At 53.6% G+C, this 27143-nt stretch overlaps 2 protein-coding genes across 4 annotated transcripts in view; both read left to right on the forward strand.

Annotated features, from left to right (window-relative positions):
* TANGO2 (transport and golgi organization 2 homolog) overlaps positions 1 to 16547 on the forward strand; it is a 38323-nt gene extending 21776 nt beyond the window's left edge. The window contains exons 4-9 of the mRNA XM_034989147.1: positions 3981 to 4100; positions 4618 to 4732; positions 8476 to 8546; positions 12244 to 12397; positions 13855 to 13959; positions 15486 to 16547. Coding sequence (XP_034845038.1) covers positions 3981 to 4100; positions 4618 to 4732; positions 8476 to 8546; positions 12244 to 12397; positions 13855 to 13959; positions 15486 to 15606 — 686 coding nt within the window. The 3' untranslated portion in view covers positions 15607 to 16547. The remainder of the gene's footprint in view (positions 1 to 3980; positions 4101 to 4617; positions 4733 to 8475; positions 8547 to 12243; positions 12398 to 13854; positions 13960 to 15485) is intronic.
* Positions 16548 to 20912: 4365 nt separating this feature from the next.
* The window catches only part of DGCR8 (DGCR8 microprocessor complex subunit), a 34766-nt gene continuing 28535 nt past the window's right edge, over positions 20913 to 27143 (forward strand). The window contains exons 1-2 of one of the 3 annotated variants that reach the window (XM_034989149.1): positions 20913 to 21110; positions 25874 to 26874. In XM_034989149.1, the coding sequence (XP_034845040.1) occupies positions 26155 to 26874 (720 nt within the window). In that variant the 5' untranslated portion in view covers positions 20913 to 21110; positions 25874 to 26154. Of the gene's footprint in view, positions 21111 to 21377; positions 26875 to 27143 lie in introns of those variants that run through there. The other 2 variants (XM_034989148.1, XM_034989150.1) reach the window with 2 other exon arrangements.

Genomic DNA, 27143 nt, shown 5'->3' on the forward strand with positions numbered 1-27143 from the left:
AAGCTGCGCGGGAGACATTAGAAATGTCTAGATGTGCGGACAGAAGTGGGGGGCCAGAGACCCCTGTTGTGGAAGCTCCAGGTACTTCAGTACAGTAACCCCAGGGGGGCCATGTATGTGGGGTCCTTGGCTGGGCCAGCCATGGCTCTCCCAGAGGTCGAGGGTCAGGCCTGCAGGGCAATGTGAGGAGGGCTGAGGGGAGCCTGTGGGCCTGGCCAGTACCATGCCAACCATCCTGAGCTAGAGTAGAATGGAAGGGGCTCATGGGGATGGGGCAGGCCGTGTGTGTTGCTGCTGCCGGGCATGAATGGGTGGCTGTATGGCGTGGGGGGGTGGGGACGGTCAGGGTGGGTGGGGCTGAGGTCAGGGTGGGTGGGTGGGGCTGAGGGCCTGATGGCACTTCTTGAGTACTTTTGTAGAACAGTACACAGATGAAGGGTTAGCCTGTTTGGGCTCTTTTGGCCGTCCTGGCCTCCTGGGCTCCATGCTGCTTAGGCACTCAGGCCTGCACCCTGCCCCTAAATCAGGGCCAATCCCTGCTGAGGGGTTCCAGCCACTTGGAATCCTTCACCCTTTGTAGTGATTTGGAGTTGGTCTCTGGCATGCTGATACGGGGCTCCTGCCTAGTGGGAGGGTGGCCCTGCTGCATGACAGTGCCGGGTGGGCCCAGTGGCCACTGCACCAGTTAGGGCTGGAAGACACTAAGATCCGCATCCTCCCGCCATCTGACATCACCAAATTGTGTGCAGAATTGTAGGCCAGTGGTTCTCCAGATGCGATCTGTGAGCTAGTAGCATCAGCATTGCTTGGGAACTTGTTAGAAGTTTGGAAAAATTCAGGTATTATTTTTTAAAATATTTTTTCTGTCTCCTGCTCTTTCTTTTCGATCTCTTTCCTTCTCTCTGCCTATTCACACATATAGGTTGTGTTGTCCCACACTTTGATGATGCTCAGTTCATTTTATTAAAAGATTTTATTTCTCAGTTTTTTAGAGAGAGTGTGCACACGGGTGTGCATGAATGAGGGGAGGGGCAGAGGAAGAGAGAGAGAATCTCAAGCAGATACACTGCTGAGCGCAGAGCCTGACGCGGGGCTCAGTCTCACGACCCTGAGATCATGACCTGAGCCAAAATCAAGAGTCAGACACTTAACTGACTGAGCCACTCAGGCACCCTTGATAATGCTCAATTCATTTTTAAAAACCCTCTTTTCTCTGTTTCATTTTAGATCATTTCTATTGCCATAACCACATTCACTAATCTTTCTTTCTCCGGTGTCTAATCTGCTTTTAACCCCATCGTATATGTTTTTTCTCTCACACATTGTAGTTTTTATCTCTAGAAATTCAATTATTCTATCTTCTTTGTATGTTCTTAACTATTTTAGCATACAGAGTATAGTTTTAATAGCTGTTTAAATATCCTTGTCTGCAAAGTCTGATGTCTGTGTCAGTTCCAGTTCAGTTTGACTAGATTGACTGAACTTTTAGTAAGCAGGGCCATGTTTTTCTGCTTCTTTGCATGCTTGGTAATTTTTGATTGGATGCCAAACATTTATGGGTTTTATCTTGTTGGGGACCGAATATTTTGTATATCTATAAATATTTTTGAGCTTTGTCCCGGGACACAGTCAAGATGCTCAGAAACAATTTGATCCTTTCAGATCTTGCTTTTAAGATTGGTTAAGTGGCTCTGAAGCTATGCCCAGTCTAAGGCCAATGATTCCCTACTCCTCAGGCAAGATCCTTCTGTCTTCCCTTGCCTGTGCTCCCTAGATCTTGAGGTTTTCCAGGCTGACTTCTAGGAACAGGCACTATTCCCAGCCCTGCATGAGCACTGTCTCCTCTAATCTTTCTGGATGGCTCTTTCTTGGCCACGGGTAGTTTCTTCACACACATGTTGTCTGGGGTTCTGTGCAGCTCTCTCCTCTCTGGTCTTCTGTCCTGGGAGCTCTGGTCTCCTCAGTCTCCTCAGGCTCCCAGCCCTTCTCCTCGGCCAGGGAGTCCGGTGGAGTCCAGACCCTCGGCCTGGGTCTCCTCCCCATGCAGTGTCCTGGAGACTCTCTCCAGTCTTGGGGTTCGCCTAGTTTATTTCTTGTCTCAGAGATCTGTGTCCTTTGTTTTTTGATGTCCAGTATCTTGAAACGCATTGTTTCATGTATTTTCTTTTGGTGGTTGTAGGTAGGAGAGTAAATCTGGTCCCTGGTGATTGGCCAGATATGGAATTCTTGTTTACTTTTCAGTGTTTGATTTGTAGGAGTTTTTTATGCATTCTGGATTGGAGTCCCTTGTTGGATAAATGTATTGCCTCCTCATTTTCTTAATGACATCTTCTGGTGAGCAGAATATTTTCTTTTCGTGAAGTGAAGTTTACTCTTTTATGGTTTATTCTGTTTGTGTCTTTGCCTACCCTAAAGCCATAAAGATGTTTTCCTCTTTTTGCTTCTAGAAGCCTTTTGATTTAGGGTTTTGTGTTTAGGTCTATGATTTATCTTACATTTTTGTACTTGGTGTGAGGTAGGGGTTGAGATTCATATCTCAAGTTCTCCTAGCCTTATTTATTGAATAGATAACTCTTTTGCCTATTGCATTCCTATGGCAACGTGGTTGAAAATCAGTTGAACACATGTGTGGATCTATTTTGGACTCCTTTGTGTGCCATTGATCTGTTTGTCTGTCTTAATGCCAACATCACACTGTCTCGATTGCTGCAGTTTTTTTAGCAAGTTTTGAAATCAAGTGGTGTTAAGTCCTCCAGCTTTGTTCTATTTCAGGACTCCTTTGGCCATCCTGGCTCTTTTGTGTGTGCACATAAATTTTAAAGTCAGCTTGTTAATTTCTATAAAATAGAAAAGCTTCCTGGGATTTGGATTTGGATTGTGTTGACTCTTCTGGCCATTTGGAGAGAACCGTCGTCTTAACAATATTGACTCTTCGGTTGAGGAACGGGGCATCCCTGTCTCTCTTTTAGTTACAGATTCTTGACTTCTCTCAGCGCTGCTCTGTGGTTTTCAGTCTTTAGGTGTTACGCATTTTTCCTTAAATGTTTTCCTACGTTTTGTTTTATTTAATGCTATTGTAAATGGTATCTTTAAATTTTCATTTTCTGATTCTTGCCTTTATTTACTTAGCAGTTCTAGTAGATTTTTTTAAGTTAATTTATTTTTTTTAGTAATTTTTGTATCTAACACCAGGCTCAAACTCAGGACCCTGAGATCAAGAGTCCCATGCTCTTCTGACTGAGCCAGCCAGGTGCCCCCAGCAGATTTTTTTTTTGTAGATTCCTTTTGGATTTTCTTCACCTGTAATCCTCTCATCTACAAATACAGTTTACTCCTTCCTTTCTGATCTTTCCATCTTTCTTTCTTTTATTGTTATAGTTTATTATTATTATAAAAATGATATTTTAATGATTTAGCTGCTTTTACCCCAGTCTTCAACTGAAATGATCCTCTAATCTAGGAAGACACTTTGCTATGATTTAAAGGGCCTCACTGACCCAGTGGCGAGACCCCATGGAGGGCTAACCATGACCTGGGCCTATGGGGTGGGAATCAAGCAAACAGGTGGGCCTGGATGTGCTCCGGGCTCCTAGTGAAGCACCCAGCCTGAGGGCCTGTGTGTCCTGCTGGGGGAGGAAAGCCAGCGGCCCTGCACCTGATCCAGGATGTGGGATTGGGGCCTGGTGCCATTGCTAGGATGGAGCTGGTACTGTGCTCCCAGCCCAGTGTTGATCCAAGCATCAGGATGCATTCCACACATGCCAGGTCCCACCGCAAGCTTTCAGGGGCTCCATGGGCATCAGATGTCATCCCGGGAGCATGATCTGTCTCACATGCCCTGTGGGCTTTAGGGCTGCGTTGCCCTGAGTAGTTCAAGCCCCTATTCCTTAGCCAGGGCTGCTGGGCTGAGCATGTATCTCCCTAGCACCCAGGGCCAGGGCAGTAGGCGCTACTGGTGGTGACACTATCATCTGCCACAGGGCTTGACATGGAGGAAGGCAAGGAAGGAGGCACGTGGCTGGGCATCAGCACACGGGGGAAGCTGGCCGCACTCACCAACTACCTGCAGCCACGGCAGGACCCAGATGCCCGGGGCCGAGGTACCATGGGGCTGTGGTGGAGGGTGCGGGGCAGGGGGGCGGGCTTTCCTGGGCACATGTGGACACAGGAGGAGGAAGAAGGGGAAGTGGGGTGTTTCCGGCTCTGAGGCCCACTGGCTGGCATCACTGTGGGAACCCCCCCTCCGCCTGGCCCACACAGCACCTACCTGCACAGACATGGTTTGCCCCTCTCAGGGAACACTCTCCACATTTGTGCCCCAGGCCAAAGTGTCACTTCTGGCTGTTGTCATTGTCCCGCACCTGTCAGATGTTTGCAGAGCAGTACCCCGTGGGAAGACAGCTCCGTGGACACACATTGTCCCCACTGAAGATTTTTTTCCCCTCATGCTATACTTCCATTTAGGATGTAATGGCAGAAAAAAAAAAATTAAAACCCAACAAAAACAGAGTTCTTGAAGCAGACCTCCTTAGCTGCCAGGGGAATGAGGTGTGGCTCCCCAGGACGAGGGACTCAGCCCTGCTGCCTTGGCCATGTGTATCTGTCCCCTACCCACAGGTGAACTTGTGACCCACTTTCTGACTACAGACATGGACAGCTTGTCCTACTTGAAGAAGGTCTCTGCGGAGGGCCATCTGTACAACGGCTTTAACCTCATAGCAGCCGACCTGAGGTGGGTCTGCTGGGAGGGAGACGGCAGCCCATCGGGCACTGCCACAAAGCTGAGTTGTGGGATTGATGGGAAATGGGGTTCCCACCCTGCCACTCACCTTGGGGTACTGCGGCAGCCTCTGCAGGGACATCGCTCCTGGTGGGCATGGTGAGGGTCCCCAGGGCCGGCCGACTGTTGCGGGAGTGCAGGGATCAGAGCCCGGGCTTCCTGAAGCAGTGTCAGGGTCGCTGGCTTCTACATGCGAGCTATAACATGACTGCAGTGGGCATCTCCAGTCACGGGGGGCACCCCTTGCCCACGCCGGCCCCTTGCCCCTGAGCTCTCCTCTACGTGTCCGTGGCTCAGGAGTGCCCTGTTGTGGAGCTTCACCTCACTTGCCCTGTTCTGTGCTGCACAGAGGTGCCCCAGGCTGGAGGAGGAAGGCCCAAGCACCGCTGACCGGGGTCCGGAGCAGCTGCTGGTGGTCAGGTGCTGCTGAGCTCTGGGGCCTCACGGTGGCTTCTTTAGGGAGGTGTGTCTGAGCATGTGGCCTGGATCATCTCAGCTTCTGCAAGGGGCTCAGTGGACAGCTCCCAGGGCCCGTCTGGAGTTGTCAAGGGGCAACATAGCTGTCCCAGCTGCCCATGGGCCCCGTCACCAGAGGACGTGGAGGCTCTGCTGCTCAGTCATTTGGGGGAAGTCTTCCCCTACTTGGAGTCGGGCAGATAGGTAAGGAGCAGAGGCAGGAGGACGGGTCCCCAAGAGGCCTGGAGCCTCAGGGGCGCCTGTGCCGGCCATGAGTCAGGAGGCTGGTTGCTGGAACTGGGCAGGGGCCCGCGACAGTTGGGGTGTTGCCAGGCCCAGTGAGGCGCTCAGAGGTGCAGCAGTAGCCGGCAGGTGCCCGCATGGCCGTGTGGGGGTGGATGCTGAGCCCTTCATGTGCAGCGCCTGGCACATCCTCACAGCCATCCCGTGTGCACCTGCTGTGGCCGAGCTCCGACGTGGCGAAGACCCCTGCTGGTGTGCAGTGGGGCTGGGGTCCCCGTGCTGCTCTGGGCTGTTGGCTGGGGTCCAGGTGCCCCTGGAGACTGCAGCCCCATCCCACCAAGTGGGCACCAGGTTGGGGAGGAGCACTGCGCTCACGGCCGTGGCGGCTTGCAGCATCTGTGTTTCTAGCTGAGGTGCTCGCTGGCCATTGTTGGGCTGTGGCCTGGCTTCTCCGAGTGCATTTATCTGTGTGGCTCCTGTGCCTGGACCCTGGCCATGGCCCTGCAGCAGCTCAGGCGCCAGCCGCACTGCTGTGGGCCTCCACAGGGCTGTCTCTAGGCCAGGGCCTATTGCTCAGCAGTGTTTGCTGAGTGCCGGCTGAGAGGCGGGCACTGCCCATGGTCCGCCTCCCCCGGGGGACGCTGAGTCGTGAGGTGAAGTGATTGTTGGTGTTTGGTGCAGAGTAGTGGGAGTCCTGTGGTACCCTTGTACCCCGGAGGGGGGTGGTGACCCCAGAGCCTGTGCCCAGGACTGTTGATCAGATGCCAGTGGACAGTGGCAGGGGGAGCGGCTGGGGCTGCGTGCTGGGTGCCAGGCGCCTACCCGGCCCTTTCTCCAGGTGTGCAGACAGATGTGGCGACAGATGAGTAGACACTATTGACAGTCTTGGTGCATAAGGCAGATCACGGCAGGTGGGGGAGTGGTAATGCCACAGCCATGAAGGGTGGCCGATGTGGAGAGGCCCTGACTGGGTGTCCTCACCTCCGATGCCCCAGGGCCCACGTGCATTCCTCAGAGCAGGCCGCACAGAGTGGCTGGTGGATTCAGGCATTGGTGAAAACAGCCCGACAGGGCGGGTGGGGCGTCCTGTGCTCCCTCCTGGAGGAGGACTTGCACTTTACAGATGTGGGCTGGGGACTGCAGGGGTTTTGTGAATTTGTCCTTCAGTGAAGCGAGCATCCATCGTCCTTCCCTCCTGCCCTCCCCTTATGCACCCCGCTGCCAGTGCCCCAGAGGTCAGTGGATGTCGTCAGCTTCCACCAGGGGAGGTGGTCAGTACCCCGTGGTTGGCCCATGACCAGATACCTGGCCTGAGCCTACTTCCTTCCACAAGGAGCCCCAGGCCCAGGCCCACTGTGCCTTGAGTGTCCACTGCATGTGGCCTGCTCAGCCCCACTGCACGGACCGACACATTGATGTGGAGGCTGCAGTGGCCATGGGAGGAGGTGGGGCTGGCGTAGGTACTTGCTGCCCTGGACCTCTCCTCCGCACCATGGGCAGCTACTGCAGGGAGACTTCCATGCCCAGCAGGGACCCCTTTGCTTGTCATTCTCTCTACAGCTGACCCAGTCTGGAAGACCAGTAGACCAGCAGGACTCAGTGCTCAGCAGCCATGTCAAAGTGGCTGGGTGACGAGGGCCCCATTCTCTGAGTGGACACATGCATGGGCAGGCGGCTCCTGCAGGTGGGCTTGGGCCCATCCGTGCCTGAACAGCTCTCCTGGCTCCTGGGGCCACAGGGTCAGAGCCTGCCTCCCTAGACACTGCTCTCAAGGCCAGGGGGTCGCAGGGCAACTGAGTGGGTTATGCCCAAGGGCCAGGTGTGGAGGGCTGAGGCCAGAGGGTGGAGGGAGTCGGCAGTCAGCAAGGAACCCCAGTGGTAGGTGCCAGAAGGAAGTCAGGGTCAAGAAGAAGAGAGCCTTGGGGCACCTGGGTGGCTCAGATGGTTAAGCATCTGCCTTCCGCCCAGGTCATGATCCCAGGGTCCTGGGATCAAGCCCCACATCGGGCTCCTGGCTCAGCAGGAAGCTTGCTTCTCCCTCTCCCTCTGCCTCTCTCCCTGCTCATGTTCTCTCTCTGTCTCTCTCTCTGTGTCTCTTTGTCTCAAATGAATAAATAAAATCTTTAAAAAAAAAAAAAAAAAGAAGAGAGCCTCATTGCTATCACGGCTTGTCCCTGACCAAGCATGGCAGGAGTGGGTGTCCAATCCACAGGTCTTCATGCTTTCTAGCTTTGTGCCTATAAACACAATTTCTGAAGTCATTAGCCACATATCTTGAGAAATGAGCCAGGGGCTGTGGGGAGGAAGAACACAAGCAGAATGTGAAGCCCCCTGGGGCCAGGGTGGGCACAGCCAGAGGGACTCCCTGGCAGCCCACCCGGCTCTTTCTTTGCAGTGGTTCATCCTGGAGGTTAAGGTTCCTGTGTGGCGTTCCCTGCACCTGTAGCAAGGCGGCTCACAGGCCAGGAAGAGTCCTTCCTAGTTTGCAGAGAAGGCAATTTCAAGGAAGATTTACTATGGTATTTAGGAGTGGGAACATTTTCAGCTCTGAGCATTTTGAACTATTTTTAAATGCACACTCAGCACATAAAAGTAGGCAAATGTGATCTTTGGTGCTTTGTTTGGAAGCCTCTGTTACCCTGGGGTATTCCACTGTGTCTGGAGGTGTCCAGAGATGGGCTGTGGGGGTGGGGACTGGTGTCTGTGGGCACAGTGCAGTTATTAACGCACATAGCATGCGAGTACCTGTGTCACGGGGGCATGTGGTGAGGCAGGAGGGTCTTTTAGATGCTGCTCCCAGGCCACTGGTCTCTGGTGAGCCAGGAGTCAGGAGCCAGGGGTCTCAAAGATCCTACCTGGGAGGCAGGGGCCCTGACCAGCTCCTGTCCTGGTTGCAGCGAGCCATTGTCCCTGTCCTGGACTGTGGAGATTGCCAGACAGTGAGAGATTTGGACGCCCCATAGCTCCCATCTGACTCTCTTTCCTCCTGTCCACAGCACAGAGAAGGGAGATGTTATTTGCTACTATGGAAACCGGGGGGAGCCCGAGCCAGTCGTCCTGGCACCAGGTAAGCCTACTCTGGTGGGTGGTGACAAGGTGGGGGCTGCTTCTGTGGGGACACTTCTGTACTTTTCAGAGACTGGGTCCCTGTCACATTTCTCTCCTGGGATTATGCTCTTTGGCCGTTTGTGTGCCTTATGCCCCCATAGTGGCCCATGGCCTACACTTGGTCCACATGTCAGGCTGCCCACAGCCAGGGCCACCTTCTCCTAGCACTGAGCCTGTGACTGCCCAGAGAGAATTGAAAAAGGACAATCCGCAAAAGGACACAGAGGCCCCTCCTACCCCCACTTCTATGCGTTGGCCCAGAGGCCTTTGTGGAAGCATCTGGAAACTTCCCCTGTGATGCCCTCTCTCATTTCTCAGTACTTGAGATCCTGTGACTGGAGATGCTTATTTTCTGCTAAAGGGAGGAAGGAAGGGACAGAGAGAGAGAGGGAAGGTTGAAGGGAGGGAGCGAGGTCATTTCAAATACATTGTGTTTCCCTGAGCTTGATCCTGCCTGACCGTGTCACTTTTTAAAAATAACAGCTTTATTTTTAAAATGTTTTATTTATTTATTCATGAGAGTCAGGGAGAGAGAGAGAGAGGCAGAGGGAGAAGCAGGCTTCCCGCTGAGCAGGGAGCCCGATGCGGGGCTCGATCCCAGGACCCTGGGATCATGACCTGAGCCGAAGGCAGACGCTTAACCATCTGAGCCACCCAGGCGCCCCAAATAACAGCTTTATTGAGATGTAATTCACATATCATACAATGTACTCACTTAAACTGTACCATTCGGGGGTGCCTGGGTGGCTCAGTTGGTTAAGCGACTGCCTTCGGCTCAGGTCATGATCCTGGAGTCCCGGGATCGAGTCCCACATCGGGCTCCCTGCTCAGCGGGGGGTCTGCTTCCCCCTCTGCCCTCTTCCCTCTCGTGCTCTCTGTCTCTCATTCTCTCTCTCTCAAATAAATAAATAAAATCTTTAAAAAACAACAACAAAAAAAAAGCTGTACCATTTGGTAGATTTTAGTTTATCTGCAAAGGTGTGCAACTATCACTGCTATGGAACCCCATGACATTTTCATCACCCCAAAAAGAAACCCCTGTCTCCATTAGCGGTCACCCCCCCCCCTTGACCCCTCAGCCCCAGACAACTACTAATCTACTTTCTGTCTCTGTGGATTTGCCTATTTTGGAAATTTTGTACAAGTGTAATCATCCAATATGTGGCCTTTGGGACTGGCTTCTTTATTAGCATCATGTTTCCAAGGTCCATCCACGTTGTGGCATGAATTAGGGCTTCATTCCTCTTTACGGCTGAATAATAGTCCATTGTCCAGATATTCTACATTTTGTTTTTCCATTCATCTGGTTGATGGACCCTTGGGTTGTTTTCAGCTTCTGGCTATTGTGGATCATGCTGCCATGAACATTTGTTGTAAGTTTTTGTGGGGACCTGTGTTTTCCTCTCTTTTATGTGTATACTTAGGAGTGGAAGTGCTGGATGGTAAGATAATTGTTTAACCCCTTTGGGGAACTGCCAAACTTTCCCAAAGCAGCTGCACCATTTACATTTCCCACCAGCAGCATCTGAGGTTCCAGTTTTTCCACATCCTCACCAGCAGTTACTATTGTCTTTTATTTATTTATTTATTTAAAGATATTATTTATGTAATTGACAGAGAGAAAGAGAGACAGCGTTGAGAGGGAACCCAAGCAGGGGGAGTGGGAGAGGGAGAAGCAGGCTTCCATCCGAGCAGGGAGCCCGATGCAGGGCTCGATCCCAGATCATGACCTGAGCCGAAGGCAGTCACTTAACCAAAACTGAGCCACCCAGGCACCCCTGTCTTTTTTTTTTTTAAGATTTTATTTATTTATTTGACAGAGAGAGAGACAGACACAGAGCACAAGCAGAGGGAGAGGGAGAAGCAGGCTGTCTGCTGAGCAGGGAGCCCGATGTGGGACTTGATCCTAGGACCCTGAAATCATGACCTGAGCCAAAGGCAGACGCTTAACAACTGAGCCACCCAGGAGCCCCTGTTATTGTCTTTTTTGAAAAGATTTTTAAAATTAAAAAAAAAAAAATCTCTATACCCCATGTGGGGCTCAAACTCAAAACCCCGAGATCAAGAGTCTCACGCTCCCCGGACGGAGACAGCCAGGCGCCCCTGTCTGTCTTTTTGATTACAGCCATCCTAGCGGATGTGAAGTAGTACCTCATGGTGATTTTGATTCGCGTTTCTCTGATGACAAATGATGTTGAGCATCTTGTCATATGCTTATGGGTCATTTATATGTCTTCTTTGAAGAAATGTCTATTCAGATCCTTTGCCCATTTTTAAATTGGGTTGTTTGTTATTTTTAATTTTGAGTTGTAGGTTTTTTTCTCTTTTTTAAGATCTTATTTTTTTATTTTATTTATTTTTAAGATTTTATTTATTTGAGAGAGAGAGAGCCTGAGCGGGGAAAGGGGCAGAGGTAGAAGAAGACTCCCCGCTGAGCAGGGAGCCATATGCGGGACTCGATCCCAGGACCCTGGGATCATGACCTGAGCTGAAGGCAGACACCCAGGCGCCCCTAAGATTCTATTTTTAAGTAATCTCTGTGCCCAGCGTGGGGCTGGAACTTACAACCCTAAGATCAAGAGTCACATGCTCTTCCAACTGAGCCAGCCAGGCGCCCCATGTTATAGTTCTTTATATATTCTAGCTACCAGTCTTGTATCAGATGTATGATTTGCAAAAACTGTCCCCCTTCTGTGGGTTTTCTTTTCACTTTCTTGTTGATGTCTTTTGGGGCACATCATTTCAAATTTTGGTGAAGTCCAGTTTATTTCTTCAGTTGCTCGTGCTTTTGGTGTCATGTTTAAGAAATCATTGCCAAATCTAAGGTTGGTAGGTTTTCTCCTATGCGTTCTTCTAAGGCTTGTAGTTTTAGCCTTTATGTTTAGATCTATGGGACATTTTGAATTGATTCTTCTGTATGGTGTGAGGTAGGGATTCCACTTCTTATTTGCAAGTGGCTACCCAAGTGCCCAGCACCACTATGGAGTAGTCTTTCCTGCTTCTCTTGATGGATAAAGCCCAGTGATACCCCAGCCTGGTGGCCCAGCAGAGCCAAGGCTATCTTCCTTGGAAGTGGCTGCAATCACCTCAGACTCAGTCAAGATCCTCACCCGGTGAGGAGCTGCAGCAGGGGGTGCTGGCTTCCTGTCTTTGGTGCATTTTTCAAGGTGCATGACTCCAAGGTCACCTGCTACTGCTTCCTGAAGCTTCCTGAGAGTGGGGCCTCTCCACTTCAAGGCCGGGCCTCTCCTTTTTTTGACATGAGAAACCCTTTTCTTTTTTGTCACCCATTCTTTTAACTCACTGAAAACTTGTTCTGAGAAGGTTGTGCTGAGACCTTATCGTTCCCCAGGCCAGGGTCCTGGCCAGTGTAGAGTAGAGGTGGGCCCTGCCTACTCCCACTGAGTTGAGGCCATTCTGATTTTGGCAGACTCCCTAACCACTGACTGATACCCAGCAGGTACCCCTCTGGCCTCAGGTTGCTATTCTCCCACCCTTGACCTTCTCAAGCAGATCCACACCTTGCAGCTTCTTCCTAGCTTAGAGACAGGACTGAGATGGGGAGGTGGTTCCTTCTTGAGGTTCGCGGGTGGGCATTTATTCTGAATTCCCACAGTGGGGCCTCTGCACTGGCTGGGCTGTCCCCTTCTCTGCAGGGACCTATGGACTAAGCAATGCGCTGCTGGAGACGCCCTGGAGGAAGCTGTGCTTTGGGAAGCAGCTCTTCCTGGAGGCCGTGGAGCGGAGCCAGGCGCTCCCCAAGGATGTCCTCATTGCCCAGCTCCTGCATGTGCTCAACAATGACGAGGCGTGAGTGGGCGGATCCTGCCATGGCGAGCAGTGTGTCCCCCTTCTTCTCTAGCCCTGGGATGTAGAGGCAGGCAGGCTGTGCTGCCCTAGGAGGCTTGTGGAAGTGACTGGGTCCAGCTCCTCAGCCAGGGGGAACCTGATGGACATACTGTCCTTTGCTCCTCTCCTAACTGCTCCCCTCCTGGGCCAGTGCACTTAGAAGCTCAATGCTCTCAGAGGCTTGATGTGGGCCTGTGTGAGGCAGAGAGTAGCTGGAGGTTCCCCGTGTCTGCACACCACTAGTCGGAGATTCTAGAAAGCTCCAGGTGCTTAGCCAACCACAGAAGCAAGCAGCCAGCCTGGGACTATATCTAGGGGTTAACTGTTCTTCCCACATGCTGTCCTACCAGTGCTGTGGCACAGACAAACCTGTCCAGGGAATCTCCTCAGGGAAAGGAGCTCCTGACCCAACTTCCCTAAGGCACCTCGGTGGCCTCTGCACACAGTACCTGCCTCAGGGACGCCACCCCCTGGCGTGTCCTGGCCATCCCACCTGGGGGTCAGAGGTGCTGGCCAAGCTACCTTCTTCCCATGCCACAATGTGGCCCATACTCAGGCCAGGCCGCTATCCTGCCCAGATGCCCCAGCAGCCCCTCAGAGAAGCCCTCATGGGCTGCCTCCCACTCCTGTCTCCTGCAGCCCCTCCCTGCCCCTCGCTTACTCTCCGTCTCCTGTTGGAACCATGAAGTAGGGCACTTTCAGCCTCAGCATAGCCACCTCTCAGGGAAGCCCTGCTAGGGCTGGTCCAGCATCCCCTGCTCAGCTGTGAGTCATGTGGCCCTCAGTCACTGGCTGTCATCCCCTCTGGCCTGAAATGGGGTCCTGGCTGCTTTGACAGCTGTGGCCCAGCACCAGCTTCAGTGGCTGGCAAGCTGCAGGGCTCAAGTGGGCTCCTGTCATGTGGAGAGATGCCCATAGGGTACCTCTTGGGGTAGGCAGGGCGTGTGTGTGGCCAGTGACCCCTCAGCCAGGCCTCGGCCCCATAGCACCCCTAACCACTGAGACCTCACCAAGACAGGAAGGTAAGTTTGCTCTGAGAGATGACTTCTGTCCTTCCTGGGGGGGGCCCTGCACAGCTCTGACCAGATTGACCCCCGGCATTTGCAGATTCAGCAGAGCCTTCCCCAGTGCTGAGCTCATGTCCCTGGGTCCTGGGAAAGCTCCTGGGGGCCCTGGCAGGGGGAGCTGGCCTGGCACTCACTGTCTGGCAGCCTGGGCCCAGTGATGGAGTCCTAAATAAAAGACTGGACTGAGATTTGAGGCCTTCAGCAGAAAAGTGCACAGAACAGCCCCTGTGGATCCCCCAAACCGCCTCATGAGGCTGGTAGGCTCCCTAGGCACTGCAGGCCTTGAGGATGGCAGGTGGGGCTGTGGGTGGGTGGGTAGGGGTGGCAGTGACCCGTCCTCTGTCCTTCCAGGCAGCTGCCAGACCCGGCCATTGAGGACCAGGGCAGGGAGTACGTGCAGCCCTTCCTGAGCAAGTATGCGGCTGTGTGTGTGCGCTGCCCGGGCTATGGCACCAGGTACGAGGGGCTGCTGGGTGCATTCAGTCCTGTCCCACGAGGAACCCGGCCTTCCCTGAACTCTGTGGATCCCAGAGCCTCTGCCCTATCTAAAAGCAGCTGCCGTTTCAGCTTGGGGGGCGGCTATGGGGCCAGCAGACACCACAGCGGATGGTTTTGCACAACAAGCTCGCTGGCTCCCAGGGATACTGTAGAAATGGTTCCTGGGCTGCTTCCTGCTCCCTCCACAGCCACGAGGGGGCTGGGATGGCCATGGACGCACTCGGCTTGGCAGATCCCTGTGGGCCCAGAGGTCCCACTGCCCAGCTCTTCCTCTCACATTGCCCTGTGTCCTTGGATCTGTTACATTCTCTGTGTGACCAGAGCAGGAATCAGGTCATGTCGGCCTGGGCACATCACCCAAGAAAAGGGCAACTTCTGGCCTCAGCCACAAGGGGAGAATGCCTGGGAAGGAGAAGCTGTTGGCATGGGTGTCTGCTGTCCCATCAAGTTCTTTCTCTGCCTCTCTCCCTCCTGGGCAGAGGAAGATTGGCTCTGTGTCTGGGAGGCCCAGCCCATCCCTGCGATTCTGTCTGGGGTAGCCTACCTGCTGTACTTGGAGGTGGGTGGGTTGCTGGACCAGCCAGGATGCCCTAGGAGTGCTGTTGCTCACCTGGCCCACCTGGCCCACCTAGCCTGGAGGCAGACTGTGGCCTCGTGCAAAGCAACATCTGCCCGGATTTGGCTTGCACCAGGCCCCATGGGCACCAGCCTTGTGCTGGGCTGGTGACCTGCAGTGGACTGTGGATAGGCCAAGCTCTTGGGGGCCCGTGGCCACTAAGGACTCAGGGATGGGGTGCTTGGGTGGTGACAGGTGCTGAGTGATGCCACGGTGATACCGCATGTACTCTGGGTACATGGTGATGTCACACGTAATGCTTGGTTTTCGAGTTCAGGTTGGCCCGAGGCTTCCATTCTCCAGGAAATGACAGCTTCGAGCCCTCTAGCTGGGGGATGGGATAGGAGGCAGGGCCATGGTGGTGTCGCTGCCCAGCACTGATGCTCCAGGGCCCAAGGGTTGTATGCCTGAATGGTGGCCTTTCCATTCTTAGGCTTTTCCCTTGGCAGGTGGCGGGTCATGAATTCTCTCAGGCTTCTCCATCACAGACCTTTTTCTTGACAAATTACATGCTCACGTGTACTCATGTGCGTGAGGCAGAGTGCCAGGTCTGCTCCCTGGCCAGGTGTGTGGCTGCTGGGTCCAAGCCCGACTGGGATCCCCAGTCTTCGGCATGGGTGTGCCCACTCTGGGTTTCAGCTTGCACAGGGGCTGCCCTCTCTCAGGGGGAGACAGGTGCTAACAAAGTGAGGACTGGCCTTGGGGACGGCTGGCAGGAGGAGAGAAGGTGCACTGAGCATTTGGGATGGGTAGAAGGGGAGGAGGACAGGAGAGGGTTCCTGGTGATAGAGGCCCCATTTGGGGCTCTACCAGGCAGGCAGGGGGCTGAGGGCAGAGGGCTGAACGTGGGCCCCCTGCTCTCTTTCAGAACCAACACGGTCATCCTCGTGGATGCGGACGGGCACGTGACCTTCACAGAGCGTAGCATGCTGGACAAGGACCCCGCCTGCTGGGAGACCAGCACCCACGAGTTCAAGCTGCAGAGCTAACCCCTCTCCCTGGGTGTGGCCATTGGGCTCCTGGAAGGCCCTGCCTCAAGGACCAGTGTGGATAGGAACCTTCCGTAGGCACATGCACTGCCTGTGACTTGGCCAAGCATCCCCCAGGACCAGGGCCCTCTGGTGTTTCTGTGACCTGTCTGTGTCCACGTGTCCAGCTCAGGGTCTGCCCTTACGCCAGTAGGAGTGACAGAGTCCCACAGCCAGGCCTGGGGCAGGCCTAGGTGTGCTGTGCCCATGTGAAGGCACCTGGGTCTGCCCCTGTCCAAGCACAGAGGTACAGAGTCGAGGCACATGCTTCCATGCACACCTGGAGGTGCACGGGCACACACACACCATGCACAGGCAACAGATAGGTGTACACATGCTCAAATGCACACACAACCCCCGGCATACACACGTATGCATGCTAGACAGGCAGAGATGTGCCACTCGCATCTGCAGGTGCTTCTGGCCAGTGGGTCTTTGCTTTGATCAAAACAATAGGGTGTAGACTTTTGTTTAAAAGTGGCTCCCTTTCTCCTGGGCATAGTCCACTTCTGGACAGCTAGACTTGCTCTTGGAGAGGAGAGGCCCCATTTGGAATGAGAAATGAGAACAACCCCAGAAAAACCCACTGTCATAACAGAAGCACAGGCTGGTTGGTGGTCCTTTGTGCTCTGGGGGGTCTCCTGTGTGCATGGGGTGGTCCGGGGGGGGGGGGGGGGTGGTCCTGCATGATGCCCCAGGGGTCCTGTGTATGCTGGGGCACCTTGGTAGGCTCTCAGGCAACTACCTGCCCATTGGGGGTCATGGGTCTTGGGCAGGCCCTCTCAGTGAGGGGACACAGCCAGCCCTTGCTCTTTCCCTTCTCCTTGGGGAGTCAGACTTCATAGGAATCTGTACTTGAACGTGAGACCTTGATAATAAAACTCGGAGGCTGTGGTGAGTCAGTGCATTTCAGGTCCTTGTGTGATGGGGGACAACTGTGCGGGGGGTCAGTAGGGCTGCTCTCTTGGTCTGCAGGAGCTCCCAAGGCACACTCACCAGAACAAGCCTCTTCCCACTTTCTTCTTTTGCTCATGGGTCTCTGAGCACCCTGATAGAAACCCAAGGGTCCATCAGCCTGTCCATCTGTCTGTCCTTGGGCTGGGGTTCGAGAGAGAGCCTACATGCATGGGACACGGTAGGTGCCAGTTACAGGGCCTCCTGAGCTGGGCTGAGGAGCCAGGGACTCATCTGGGTGTAGTGAAGAGCCCTTGGGGACCTCCCCATGGAGTGGTGTGGTCAGGCCTGCACTTGGGGTGGACTGTGGAGGCCAGGGGATGGTAGGAATGGGTTTCAGGGCAAGGGGGCAAGTGGAGTCTGTCTTAAGTGCAGGACCCTGGTTTGCGGCAGGTACTCAGGAGTTCCTGTCCCTGGCCCAGGCTGAGCATCAGGGGGTCCCGTTGTGTGTCCACTGCTGAGACCCAGACTTCCATCTGCCTTTGCAGCTGACCCCCAACTTGGGCTCCTCAGAGCCAGTGAGAGCTCGGGGTGGGGTGTGGACCTGCACCCGGCCCCACTTGCCTTCTCAACCCTTCCCTCTTCTCACCCTGAGCACCCCTCAGGGGATTGATGCCCTCCTTGGCTCACTTTGAACTCAGAGGAAAAGTGCTTGAGCATGGTCAGGTTTGAATGGGGTCCCCAGTGGTGGCTTAGCCCACAGCCCCAGGCCCAGGGGCAAACACTTGTTGGCTGAGGCACACCGACCCAGGCTCTCAGCCCAGGCACTGCCGATGCCCTTCGTCTGCCTCAGTGCCCCACACCAGCACCCACCCTGGCCAGGCATGTCTGCCCTCATGGGGCACCACTGGGCTGGTGCAAAGCCATCTGGAGTGCTCTCCCTGATGTTTGTCTCTACGCCAGGGACAGGGCCTGCACAGGGATACCCCAGCCCTCAACCTGCCCTGGGCTTCCCAAGTTCCTGATGTAATTCTATTGTTATGGGTTGAGTTGTGTGCCCCCCGAAAGATCTATTGGCATCCTAGCCCCTGTACCTCGGAATATGACCTTATTAGGGTCTTTACAGAAGTAATCAAGATAAAATGCAGTCATTAGGGTGGGCCCTAATCAGGTATGACTGATGTCCTTATAAAAAAGGGAAAATTTGGACACGGGGACAGACATGCATGCAGGCAGAATGCCCTATAAAGACTGGAGCTATGCTGTCCCATGCCAAGACACTACCAGAAGCTGAGAGAGAGACCTGGAACAGATCCTTCCCTGGTGCCTTTAGAGGGAGCGTGGCTCTGCCAACACTTTGAGCTCAAACTTCTGGCCTCCAGAACTGTGAGACAATAAATTTCTGTGGTTTGAGCCACTCATTTATGGTACTTTGTTATGGCAGCTCTAGCAAACTAAATCAATTGTGACCTTCATTTTACAGATGAGGAAACTGAAGCTTGGGGAGATACCATAACAGTGTCTCAGTCCCCAGGCAGGTAGGGAGGCAGAGCCATGGGGCCAGGAAGGAGAGGATGCATCTTGGGGTGTCTTCCCTTGTAGGCTCATGGTCCTCCCACGTTGGTTTCACCTGCTGCCCTGCACTCCCCTCCCCCCCATCACATTTTTCTTGCCTCTGCCGCTGCCTTTGGTCGCGCTTTCTGCACAGCTTCTGCCCCAGGGCCTTGGCCCTTGCTGGCCCTTCTGGTTGAAGAACCCCCCCCCCCCCCCCCATATATCCAAACCACACTGTCCCTCACATCCTGCAGCTCTTTGGTAAAGTCTTGGGGAGGCATCCCATCTGAAGCTGCAATCTGCCCTGCTTTGGTCCCTGCTCTATTTTCTATAGCAGTTAGCACTGGGACATGCTATGTGTTTTGCTTGATTGTTTCTTGTGTGTCTCCCTGTCAGAACAAGAGCTTCAGGAGGCAAGGCCATTCCTCTCTTGTCCATCACTATATCCTGATGCCCAGGTCAGGTAGACATTTGAACCAAAAATGACATTGCTGGCACTTCCCAAGCCCCCATTTATTTAGGCCTTGAAGTGAGACCCTTGTGTGGTTAGAAGGGACCCTAGGAAGCTGTGCTTTCTAGAAGTGCTTTTGACATGCCACACAGGAAGGCCTGGACCTGACCTTGGCATGGCTTAGCTAGTCATCAGATGCACTGGATCCCTGAGTTCCCAACATGGGTCTTCTTTTCCCAGATGGAGGGGTAATTCACCTCCTCTTCAGATGCCCCTGATGAGCTGCTTCTGCTCTCTGGTTCTAAGACAGCCAGTTGAAGTGTGTTGGCATGCAGACTGGAGGTGTGGAGCTGACTGATATGGAAGCTAAGTCTGAGTAAACAAGACCAGCCCAGGAATGCAGCCTGGCCTTGAGGCTTGTCATGGCAGGCCTGAGATCCTGGCCTTCTGCCTGCAGAGACACCCCCCCGCCACTGCCCCACCACTAACACCTGATCTTTTGGTCTCATCTGCCAGCAGATAGCATCATCCAGGCCCTTTAGCAGAGACCTGGCTCATGGGTGAGCTGGGCTCAGGTGGAAACATAGGAGCCTGGAAGGAAAAGTTTCCTCAGTTTGGGCTAGAGCTCCGGCTTCTAGGCATCCACCTGAGGTTGGAGTCGGATGGGGATTGTGGGGACATTGTGTGGGAAGGCCATGTGGGAAGCCAGCTGTTGGTCTGAGGTCTCGAGTCTGAGGCAACTCACCAAGCAATAAAGTGTGGAGAGTTTGCTAAGGCTGGATGGTGGCATGCCAAGGGTTCCCATGAGCTCTGACCACTGGGCCAAGGAGAGCAGTTGGCCCAGCCACAGAGAGGCTGGCCTCCCCTGGCTAAGTCCAGGAGCTAGAACTTCATGGGGCTTGGTCACATTTTTATTGTGAAGTGTCTGGTGCTGACCCCTGGACAGCCAGGTAAACAGAAAGGGGCAGGAAGGGAGGGAAGGGCCTGGATAGCCTTCCAGCTTCCTCACCTGCAACACTCTTTTAACCCACCTTTTTTAATCTTTTCATTTTGAAATGATTTCAACTTACTAAAAACTTGAAACAATAGAACAAAACATTCCAGTGTCTTTCACCCAGTTCCCCCAAATGTTAACACCCTACCTCTAGCCATACTAAAATGATTACAACCAGGAAATTAGCATTGATACATTACTACCAGCTAATTTACAAACCTGATTTGAATGACCCGTTGTCCCACTTCTGTCCCTTTCCTGAGCTAGGTTCCGATACAGGGTCCAGATCCCACATCACATAGTTGTGTTTCCTGTAATTGAAGACAGCTCCTCAGTGTATCTGACTTGAATGATCTTGCCACTTGAAAAGCACCTGCCGGTTTTTTGGTAGAATGTCCCTCATTTGAGTTTGTCTGATCTTTCTTCATTCAGGTTTTGCCTTTTGGGTAGTGATGCATGTCCTTCTCAGGAGGCCCACAATATGTCTTTACTGGTGCTGACCTTTGTCTTCATTTTTATTGAGGTATCATTAGTATACTATACAACGAATATCTTTAAAGTATAAATTTGGTAAGTTTGGATGTGTATACGTTTGTTGGTGACCTCGATCACTTGGTTACCTGGTTCTCTCTCAGGTTTTTCTCCACCGCAGTTACTATTTTAGGTTTGCAGTTAGTGTCTTGGGGAGAAACGTTGCATCTCTGTAAAGCAACAAAAAAATCGCCAATTCTCCTACTTTGCTATTTTTAGCATCCGTGATTTTTGTCTGCAGCAGGTTTGTGCAGGCTGCCAAAAGGGAGGTTTCCTACTTCCATCATTCCTTCTACATTTATTCACTGGAATTCTGGTCTAAGGAAGAGCTGTCCCTTCTCCACTTACTCATACCCTCCCTTTTCTGAGGTTCCTGAAATGGCATTAGCAAGTGGAAAAATGCCGGAAGTTCAGCATATTTGTCCTTTTTTCCTACTGATTATGCTTAATGCTTTTAATTGCAAACGTTTAATGATTGTGTGTATATGGTCTCGTCTGCACTACGTAGACCACGGAGGCGCCCTCTGCTCCCGGCGTACTCTGCGCTGCCCGGCTGCGGGCGCTTCCCGCGTTCTCCCGCTCCCGGCATCCCCTGCGCTCCCCCTTCCCCGGCATTCCCTACGCTTCCCGCGCTCTCCTGTTCCCGGCATCCCCTGCGCTACCCGTTCCCGGCGCTCCGCGCGGCCGCCGCCCTCCGCGCGGCGAGCCCCGCCCCGGCGGCGACCGTTAGCGCGGCCGCGGCCTGAGCGCCTGGTCCCGCCCACGCGGCCGCGCTATTGGGCTGCGTGCCGTGGCCGCGAGCGCCACGCGCTGCCGATTGGCGGCCTCCGCAGCCCGCTCCGCGGTTCCCCCAATGCGGGGCGCCCGCGCGCAGGGATTGGCCGCGAACCGCGAAGGTCCGCCCTCCGCTCGCCCCGCGCGGCAGGCGGGTCCGCCGACCGGAGAGAGCTTGGGAGGCCTTTCTAGATGGCGGCTAGGCCGTGAGGGTCTCCCTGCCTTGGTCGGGCTGCGGGCAGCTCGGGCAGGCCGCGGGCGCCGGAGGTAGGTGCGGGGCGCGAGGGGCGCCCCGCGGGCCGGGCGGGCGGGTGGGCGCTGCGGCCTGCGCGAGGGCGCGCCCTTCCCCTCCCTGCTTCCTGGGCCAAGGGCTGAGGGCCCGGGCGGCGGGGTGGGGCGGGGCGGGAGGGCGCGAGGCGGGGCAGCCACGCGGAGTCCCGGCCTTTGTGAAACATCATGGCCGCGGGCCTCGGAGAACGCGGGGCGGGGGTCTCGCCGTGGCGGGGGTGGGGTGGGGTGGGGGCGGGCCCCAGGCCCAGGTGGCGCCGACGCCGGTCGCTCTCCGCCCGGGTAAAGAGCCCGAGTGTAAAGAGGCCCTTCGCTCTGTGGGCCTGAAGCCGTAGCGTCGCTTTCAGGCGGGAAAGGTATGAACATGGGTAGTGCTCGTCCAGGATCCTGCCGGGTGTAACAGTTTGGGAAATCTGAGAAGTCGCCTGAGTCTTTTTCTCCGCCAAATGCTTATGGATTGAGTGTCACTTAGATAAGCGGAGCGTGGTTTTGTTGTAACAGTGGTCGTGGTAGAAATAAATGGAAGGTGGCAACCTGTTGATAGTGGTACCTGTCAAGTATCATTCGATGGACTTGGGTTGCTCATGGTAGGAATTTGATTTGCTGTTCTGCATGCTTGCATGTACCTTGTTACCTGATGCACGGCAGTCCAGGCTAGGGCTGGTGACTGTGTGAGGCCAACCAGCAGGCGGAGACCCTCTGTTTCCTGGTCTAAGCCTGGACTCCCAGTCAGGCGCCTCGCGCACGGTGGCTCAAACCCTGCCGCAGGCTGTTACTCACCAGAGGGAGTGAATGGCCAGTCAGGAGTGCGCCTGTGAGTACAGGATGTGAGGCCTGTTGGAGGATGACAAAAGGAATGGATGAGGTCATACTGCTGCTGGGTTGGGCGGGAGGCTGCAGTGTGAGAGGCTTGACCGAAAGGCACCAGCCCCAGCCCTGGACGTTACAGTCAGCGACTCGATGCCAGCTCAGCAAGTGGACTTCAGTGAAGGGCGCTGTCCAAGCCTGTTGGTTTTACCCCATGTACCAGGGATCCAGGGGAGCCTGCTGCTGGCTTGCAGTCCACTTGGCAAGCAAGGTTTGCATCGGTGTGTTCAATCAGCTGCAGTAGCAGTGAGGCTGATGGTGGGAGAGTCACTCTTTGAGCTCTTTATGGCCAGGCACTCTGTAGGGCACTTCCTGGGGATTGTTTTATAATCTGACCGTGACCTTGGTAGTAGAAAACATGAATCTCACTGGATTGCCTGGTCTTGGTCCCTCTTAGTAGCTGCCCTTCCCCTTTTGGTGGTCTCATCCAGCTTCCTGGCTTTAATGCCCTCTCTCCTTGACAGCTCCCATCGCCTTCTCCAGCCCTGACCTCCCTTCTGAGCTGCTGTCTCTTCCAAATCTTCATATGTTACTCTGATGCCAAGTAGCCATAGCCAAACCTAAATCCTTATCTTCACCCACCCCACAACACTTCTCATGCTGCCTTCACTACCTCAGTGCACGACAACTCCGTTTATGAGTTTAGAGTCACCTGGATTCCTCTCTTAGGCCTCCATGCAACACTCAGGACAATTTCTTACCACCTCCAGCTTAACGTGCTATTCTGAACTGCCTGGTGAGCCTCTTAATTCTTCACTTTGCTCTCACTCTTGCTCCTCCCCGCCACTCACCCATGATAGTTTTTCTGGACACAGAATGATTCTTTTAAACTGTAGGATAGTGTAAAACCAAGGAAGTGAGGAGGGGAGCCAGCTTGCCTGGGTGGTAAAGCAGCTTCACTGCTTTCTAGCTGTGTGACCTTGAGGAAGTTGCTTAACCTTTCTGTCCTTAACCTCTCTCTTAGTGCTGTGTGAGAACTGGTGAGTGAAAATGCATAACACTCTTAGAGCAGGGCCTGGCTGAGGGTTGGTTGCCACTGCTGTCCTTGGGTCATGCCACCTCAGTGCTTGGACCCTCCTGTCCAGTGGCCCATCTCTTAAGATAAGAGCCACAGTCCTGGTCTCAGTTTCACTTAGCACGCTGCTTTCACCTCCTTCACTGCACTTCTACCCCAGGGTCTTTGCTCTTCTGTCACGTGGAATGTCCCTTGCTCCCACCCACCCAGCTCACTCTCTTCTGCCTTCAGATGGACTCCGACTGTGCAGTCTTTGCTGTCTGCCCTTTATGACGCTGCCCCCCCCCTTTGTTTTCTCTTGAATACTAATCAGCTTTTCTTAGTTGTTTCTCCATCTGTCCTGCTAAAAAGTGAGCTCTGTGGGTACAGATTTTGTCTGTTCTGCGTCCTTAGCATCTAGAATGGTACGTGGGCCATGTGGAAAGCATTCAGCAAACACTTGTTGAATGAGTAGAGCAAGCTTACAGGGGAAAGTAAGGAACTTGCCCAGGACTTCCCTACTGCGGAGTTCTGAGCCTTGAGCTGCTGCCCCCTGGGGCTGGGCAGGCTTTCCTGATCCTCCAGGGAGAAAGAACACTCTTTTTTCTCTACGGCTCCCTGACCCCACCCTCTGCACCTCTTTCAGGCCTCCCTGCATTGTTGTCATTATCATCTTTGCTTTGTGCTTTGGTGATGGCAGCTGCTTGGTCTTTTAACACTAGCAGGTGTCCCCATCCTGTACCACCCTTTGTCTTCAGCCCCCCCCCCCTTCAGCCCCCAGAATCACTGGATTGGCTCTTGGCTAGTGTCTCCACAGACCTACCAGAAGCTGAGGGGTTTGGTCCTGATTTTTATCTGTGTTCTTTAGCACTGGACATGCTGACCTGTCTGTCCTTCTCTGAAATGATCTTTGTTGGTTGCCAGGAGACTGGCCTTATTTCATTCGGTTCTCCTCATGCCTGTTCAGCTGCAGCCTCCTTAGCGTTTACCTCAGTTCTGAGTCTTGTTATCTGTATGCTGTATTCCCTTGATCTTTAGCACCTTTGACAGATACACCTTTGGGGGTGGTATTGTGATAAAATTCCCATTGAATTCAGAAATGTAAGGACATCTTAGAGTCTAGGAAATAGAGTGACAGCTCAGTGGTCATTGCCCTTCCATCTGTGTCCAGGTGGTGGAGACCTTGTCTCTTGCTCATGGTAGTACATCCCTTAGAGTAGAAGGCTAGTGAATATTGGTTGAAGGAATTAATTAAATCTGAGTAAGTCTTTGGTTTTTATGTTGTGTCTCCTTGAAAGTACAACCACCACGCTCTACTCCTTCACTGTAAACTTCTTAAGTGTGTGATGTCTGCTGTCTTCTGCTCTGTCCATGCAGCCAGCCAGGCCTGCCCTATGTGGGCATGGGCATGCATGTGCGTATCTGCACCCGTGTGCATGGCATGTTCGTGTGTGTGTGTGTGTGTGTGTCTGCATGGTGTGGGAGTGTGTGCGCATACACGTTTGCGTCTGCACGTGCTTCTCCTGCTTTGATGCCCGGCCCTCCTGCAGACCTCTGGGTTTTTGGATTGTCCCTCTGACCTGCCTTTTCACGTCATCCCTTTTGTTGTCTTTTCTCTGAAGGGAAGCTTCCCAGAGTTGCATCCTTAACCCTCTTCTTGGTCTGTGTTGCCTCTCTGGGCAGCCTCTCTCCTGTGGTTTTGGCGACTATCACCTCGCTGATGTGTTCTGGCCTTCTGTTTCTGGGCCAGTCACAGCTGCAGAGCTGTGGCCTCAGCACCTGTTGGACAGGTCTGCCTAGAGGCTCCATCCATTCTCCTCGGCAGGCTCTTGCCTGATGCTGGAACACGTGTGTCCTCCCAGGGGAGAAGCCTCATTTGCCTTCAGTTTCCTCTTGTCTTTGCTCTCCACCTCTACCCAGTCAGCAGTGTGGTCAGTTCTGTGTCTTCACTGTTCTTGAGGGCTCCAGCCCCGTCACCAGAGCCTCATTCACACCTTTGTGCTTTGGCCTGGAGGACTGCCCTCTGTGCCTCGGGCATAGGCACTGGGCCTGGCACAGCTGTCAGTTTCCTTTTTCAAATAGGGGCTGAATTGTGGCATGGGAATCACTTCACCCTTGGTGGCTCCTTATTGCCCCCAGGAGGGAGCCAGGTTCCAGATGGCACCCAGGACTTCCTGTGCCTTGGCTCCAGCTGTCTCCTGAGGCTCCCCCGACCAACCCTGGCCAGGTTCCCTTCCCCACAGCCACCATCCCCTCCTCTACTGGGAACAGAACCACGCCACCTCTGGCGACCTCAGCACGCTGCATCACTATCCCGGTCCACCCGCCACCTTGTGGGCCCAGGAGAGCCCTGGGGTCCCTGGGTAGCAGAGCGCCTGGCTGTACCTCTGAGGCCCTAGTGCCGCAGAGTTGAGCTGAGGGTCTCGCACTCGCCCTCGCCCTCTGACTGACCCAGCCCTAGCAGGTGAGTGGATCCATGTCGCTCTGATGGCCAGAGGGAGGCCACACACCTTATGTGTGTTCTGGAAAGGGCAGCCTTGCACCGCGAGCTTGCTTACCTAATAAACTGAGTTAGGGGAATGCTGCGGTGAAGCTTAGCCTAGTTTTTAAAAATCTTTTTTGAGCCTTAAGATAATACTTTTTGTGCTTCTGAAGTAGGAATTACAGTGGACAATTAGTAAGATATTTAACTTAGGACTTAAATTATAATTTAGGTTCTGAAGGAAGAATGTAGAGCTAGTTTGTTTTGAAGCCTAGAAGGTTCTTTAAGGCAGTAGTATTTCAAGTTCTTTACTACACTGTTAATAGCACTTGACTCTTAGTACCAGGGAAGCAGAAGGTTTCTGTCATTTTGTGACGATGTTTTTAAATCTCTTTGCAGGTGGAAGAAGAAAGGTGCCACTTTGGCATGAAGACAGACTCGCTTAGTCGTCAGTCATTTAAGCTGAGTGCATTGTGATTTCCAATAATTGAGGCAGTGGTTCTAAAAGCTGTCTACATTAATGAAAAGAGCAATGTGGCCAGCTTGACTAAGCCGCCGGCGTGTGCAGCGCGGGCAGGACGGCACCCGGGTCTCAGCGGACTTGTGCATGTTAGCTGTATAGATTTATGTAAGGTTTTTTAAAACTCTGGTCTTTTAAAATAGTCTTAACCACTTTTACTATGGAGACATATGAGAGTCCCTCTCCTCTCCCGCGTGAGCCCGCAGGAGAAGCGGTGATGGAGAACCGAGCTTGCCCCTTTCAAGCGCTGCCCCGTGAACAGTCTCCACCACCTCCCCTGCAAACGTCCAGTGATGCAGAGGTAATGGACGTTGGCTCTGGTGGTGATGGACAGGCCGAACCCCCTGCTGAGGACCCGCTCAACTTCTACGGAGCTTCTCTTCTCTCCAAAGGATCCTTCTCTAAGGCCCGCCTCCTCATAGACCCGAACTGTAGTGGCCACAGCCCGCGCACCGCCCGGCACGCACCTGCGGTCCGGAAGTTCTCCCCTGACCTTAAGTTGCTTAAGGATGTAAAGATTAGCGTGAGCTTTACCGAGAGCTGCAGGAGTAAGGACAGGAAGGTGCTGTACACAGGAGTGGAGCGCGACGCTCGCGCAGAGTGCGGTCTGGCCCTTAGCCCTGTCAGTGGAGACGTGCATGCTTGTCCCTTTGGCGGGAGTGTTGGGAATGGGGTAGGTGTAGGGGGTGAGAGTGCTGATAAGAAGGATGAGGAGACTGAGCTGGATCAGGAAAAGAGAGTGGAGTACGCAGTGCTCGATGAGTTAGAAGATTTTACTGACAATTTGGAGCTAGATGAAGAAGGAACAGGCGGGTTCACGGCTAAAGCAATCGTGCAGAGAGACAGAGTGGATGAAGAGGCCTTGAACTTCTCCTATGAGGTATGTCGGCGACCCCACCTTTGGAGCACTCTTAGCAAAACCCAAAGAGAGGTGTTGGGAACCGCAGCATCTTTTGAAAGCTGATGTTGCAGAGGAAAAAAAAAACCCATATCAGGTGGAATAATGTTAATGTGGAAAAGAAAAAGCTGTAAGAAGTCCAGGTTCTTAAATTTTCCTAAAGAAAGGTTTGGCTGAGCAGTCGACCTTGTACCCTTTATGCAACCTGAGTTGGAAGGTGCTGCTGAGAAGCGCTTCCTGGTGGCGTGTGC

The sequence above is a fragment of the Mirounga leonina genome, unplaced genomic scaffold (genome assembly GCF_011800145.1).
Source record: "Mirounga leonina isolate KUSES-001 unplaced genomic scaffold, KU_Mleo_1.0 Mir_481, whole genome shotgun sequence".
Lineage (NCBI taxonomy): Eukaryota > Metazoa > Chordata > Mammalia > Carnivora > Phocidae > Mirounga > Mirounga leonina.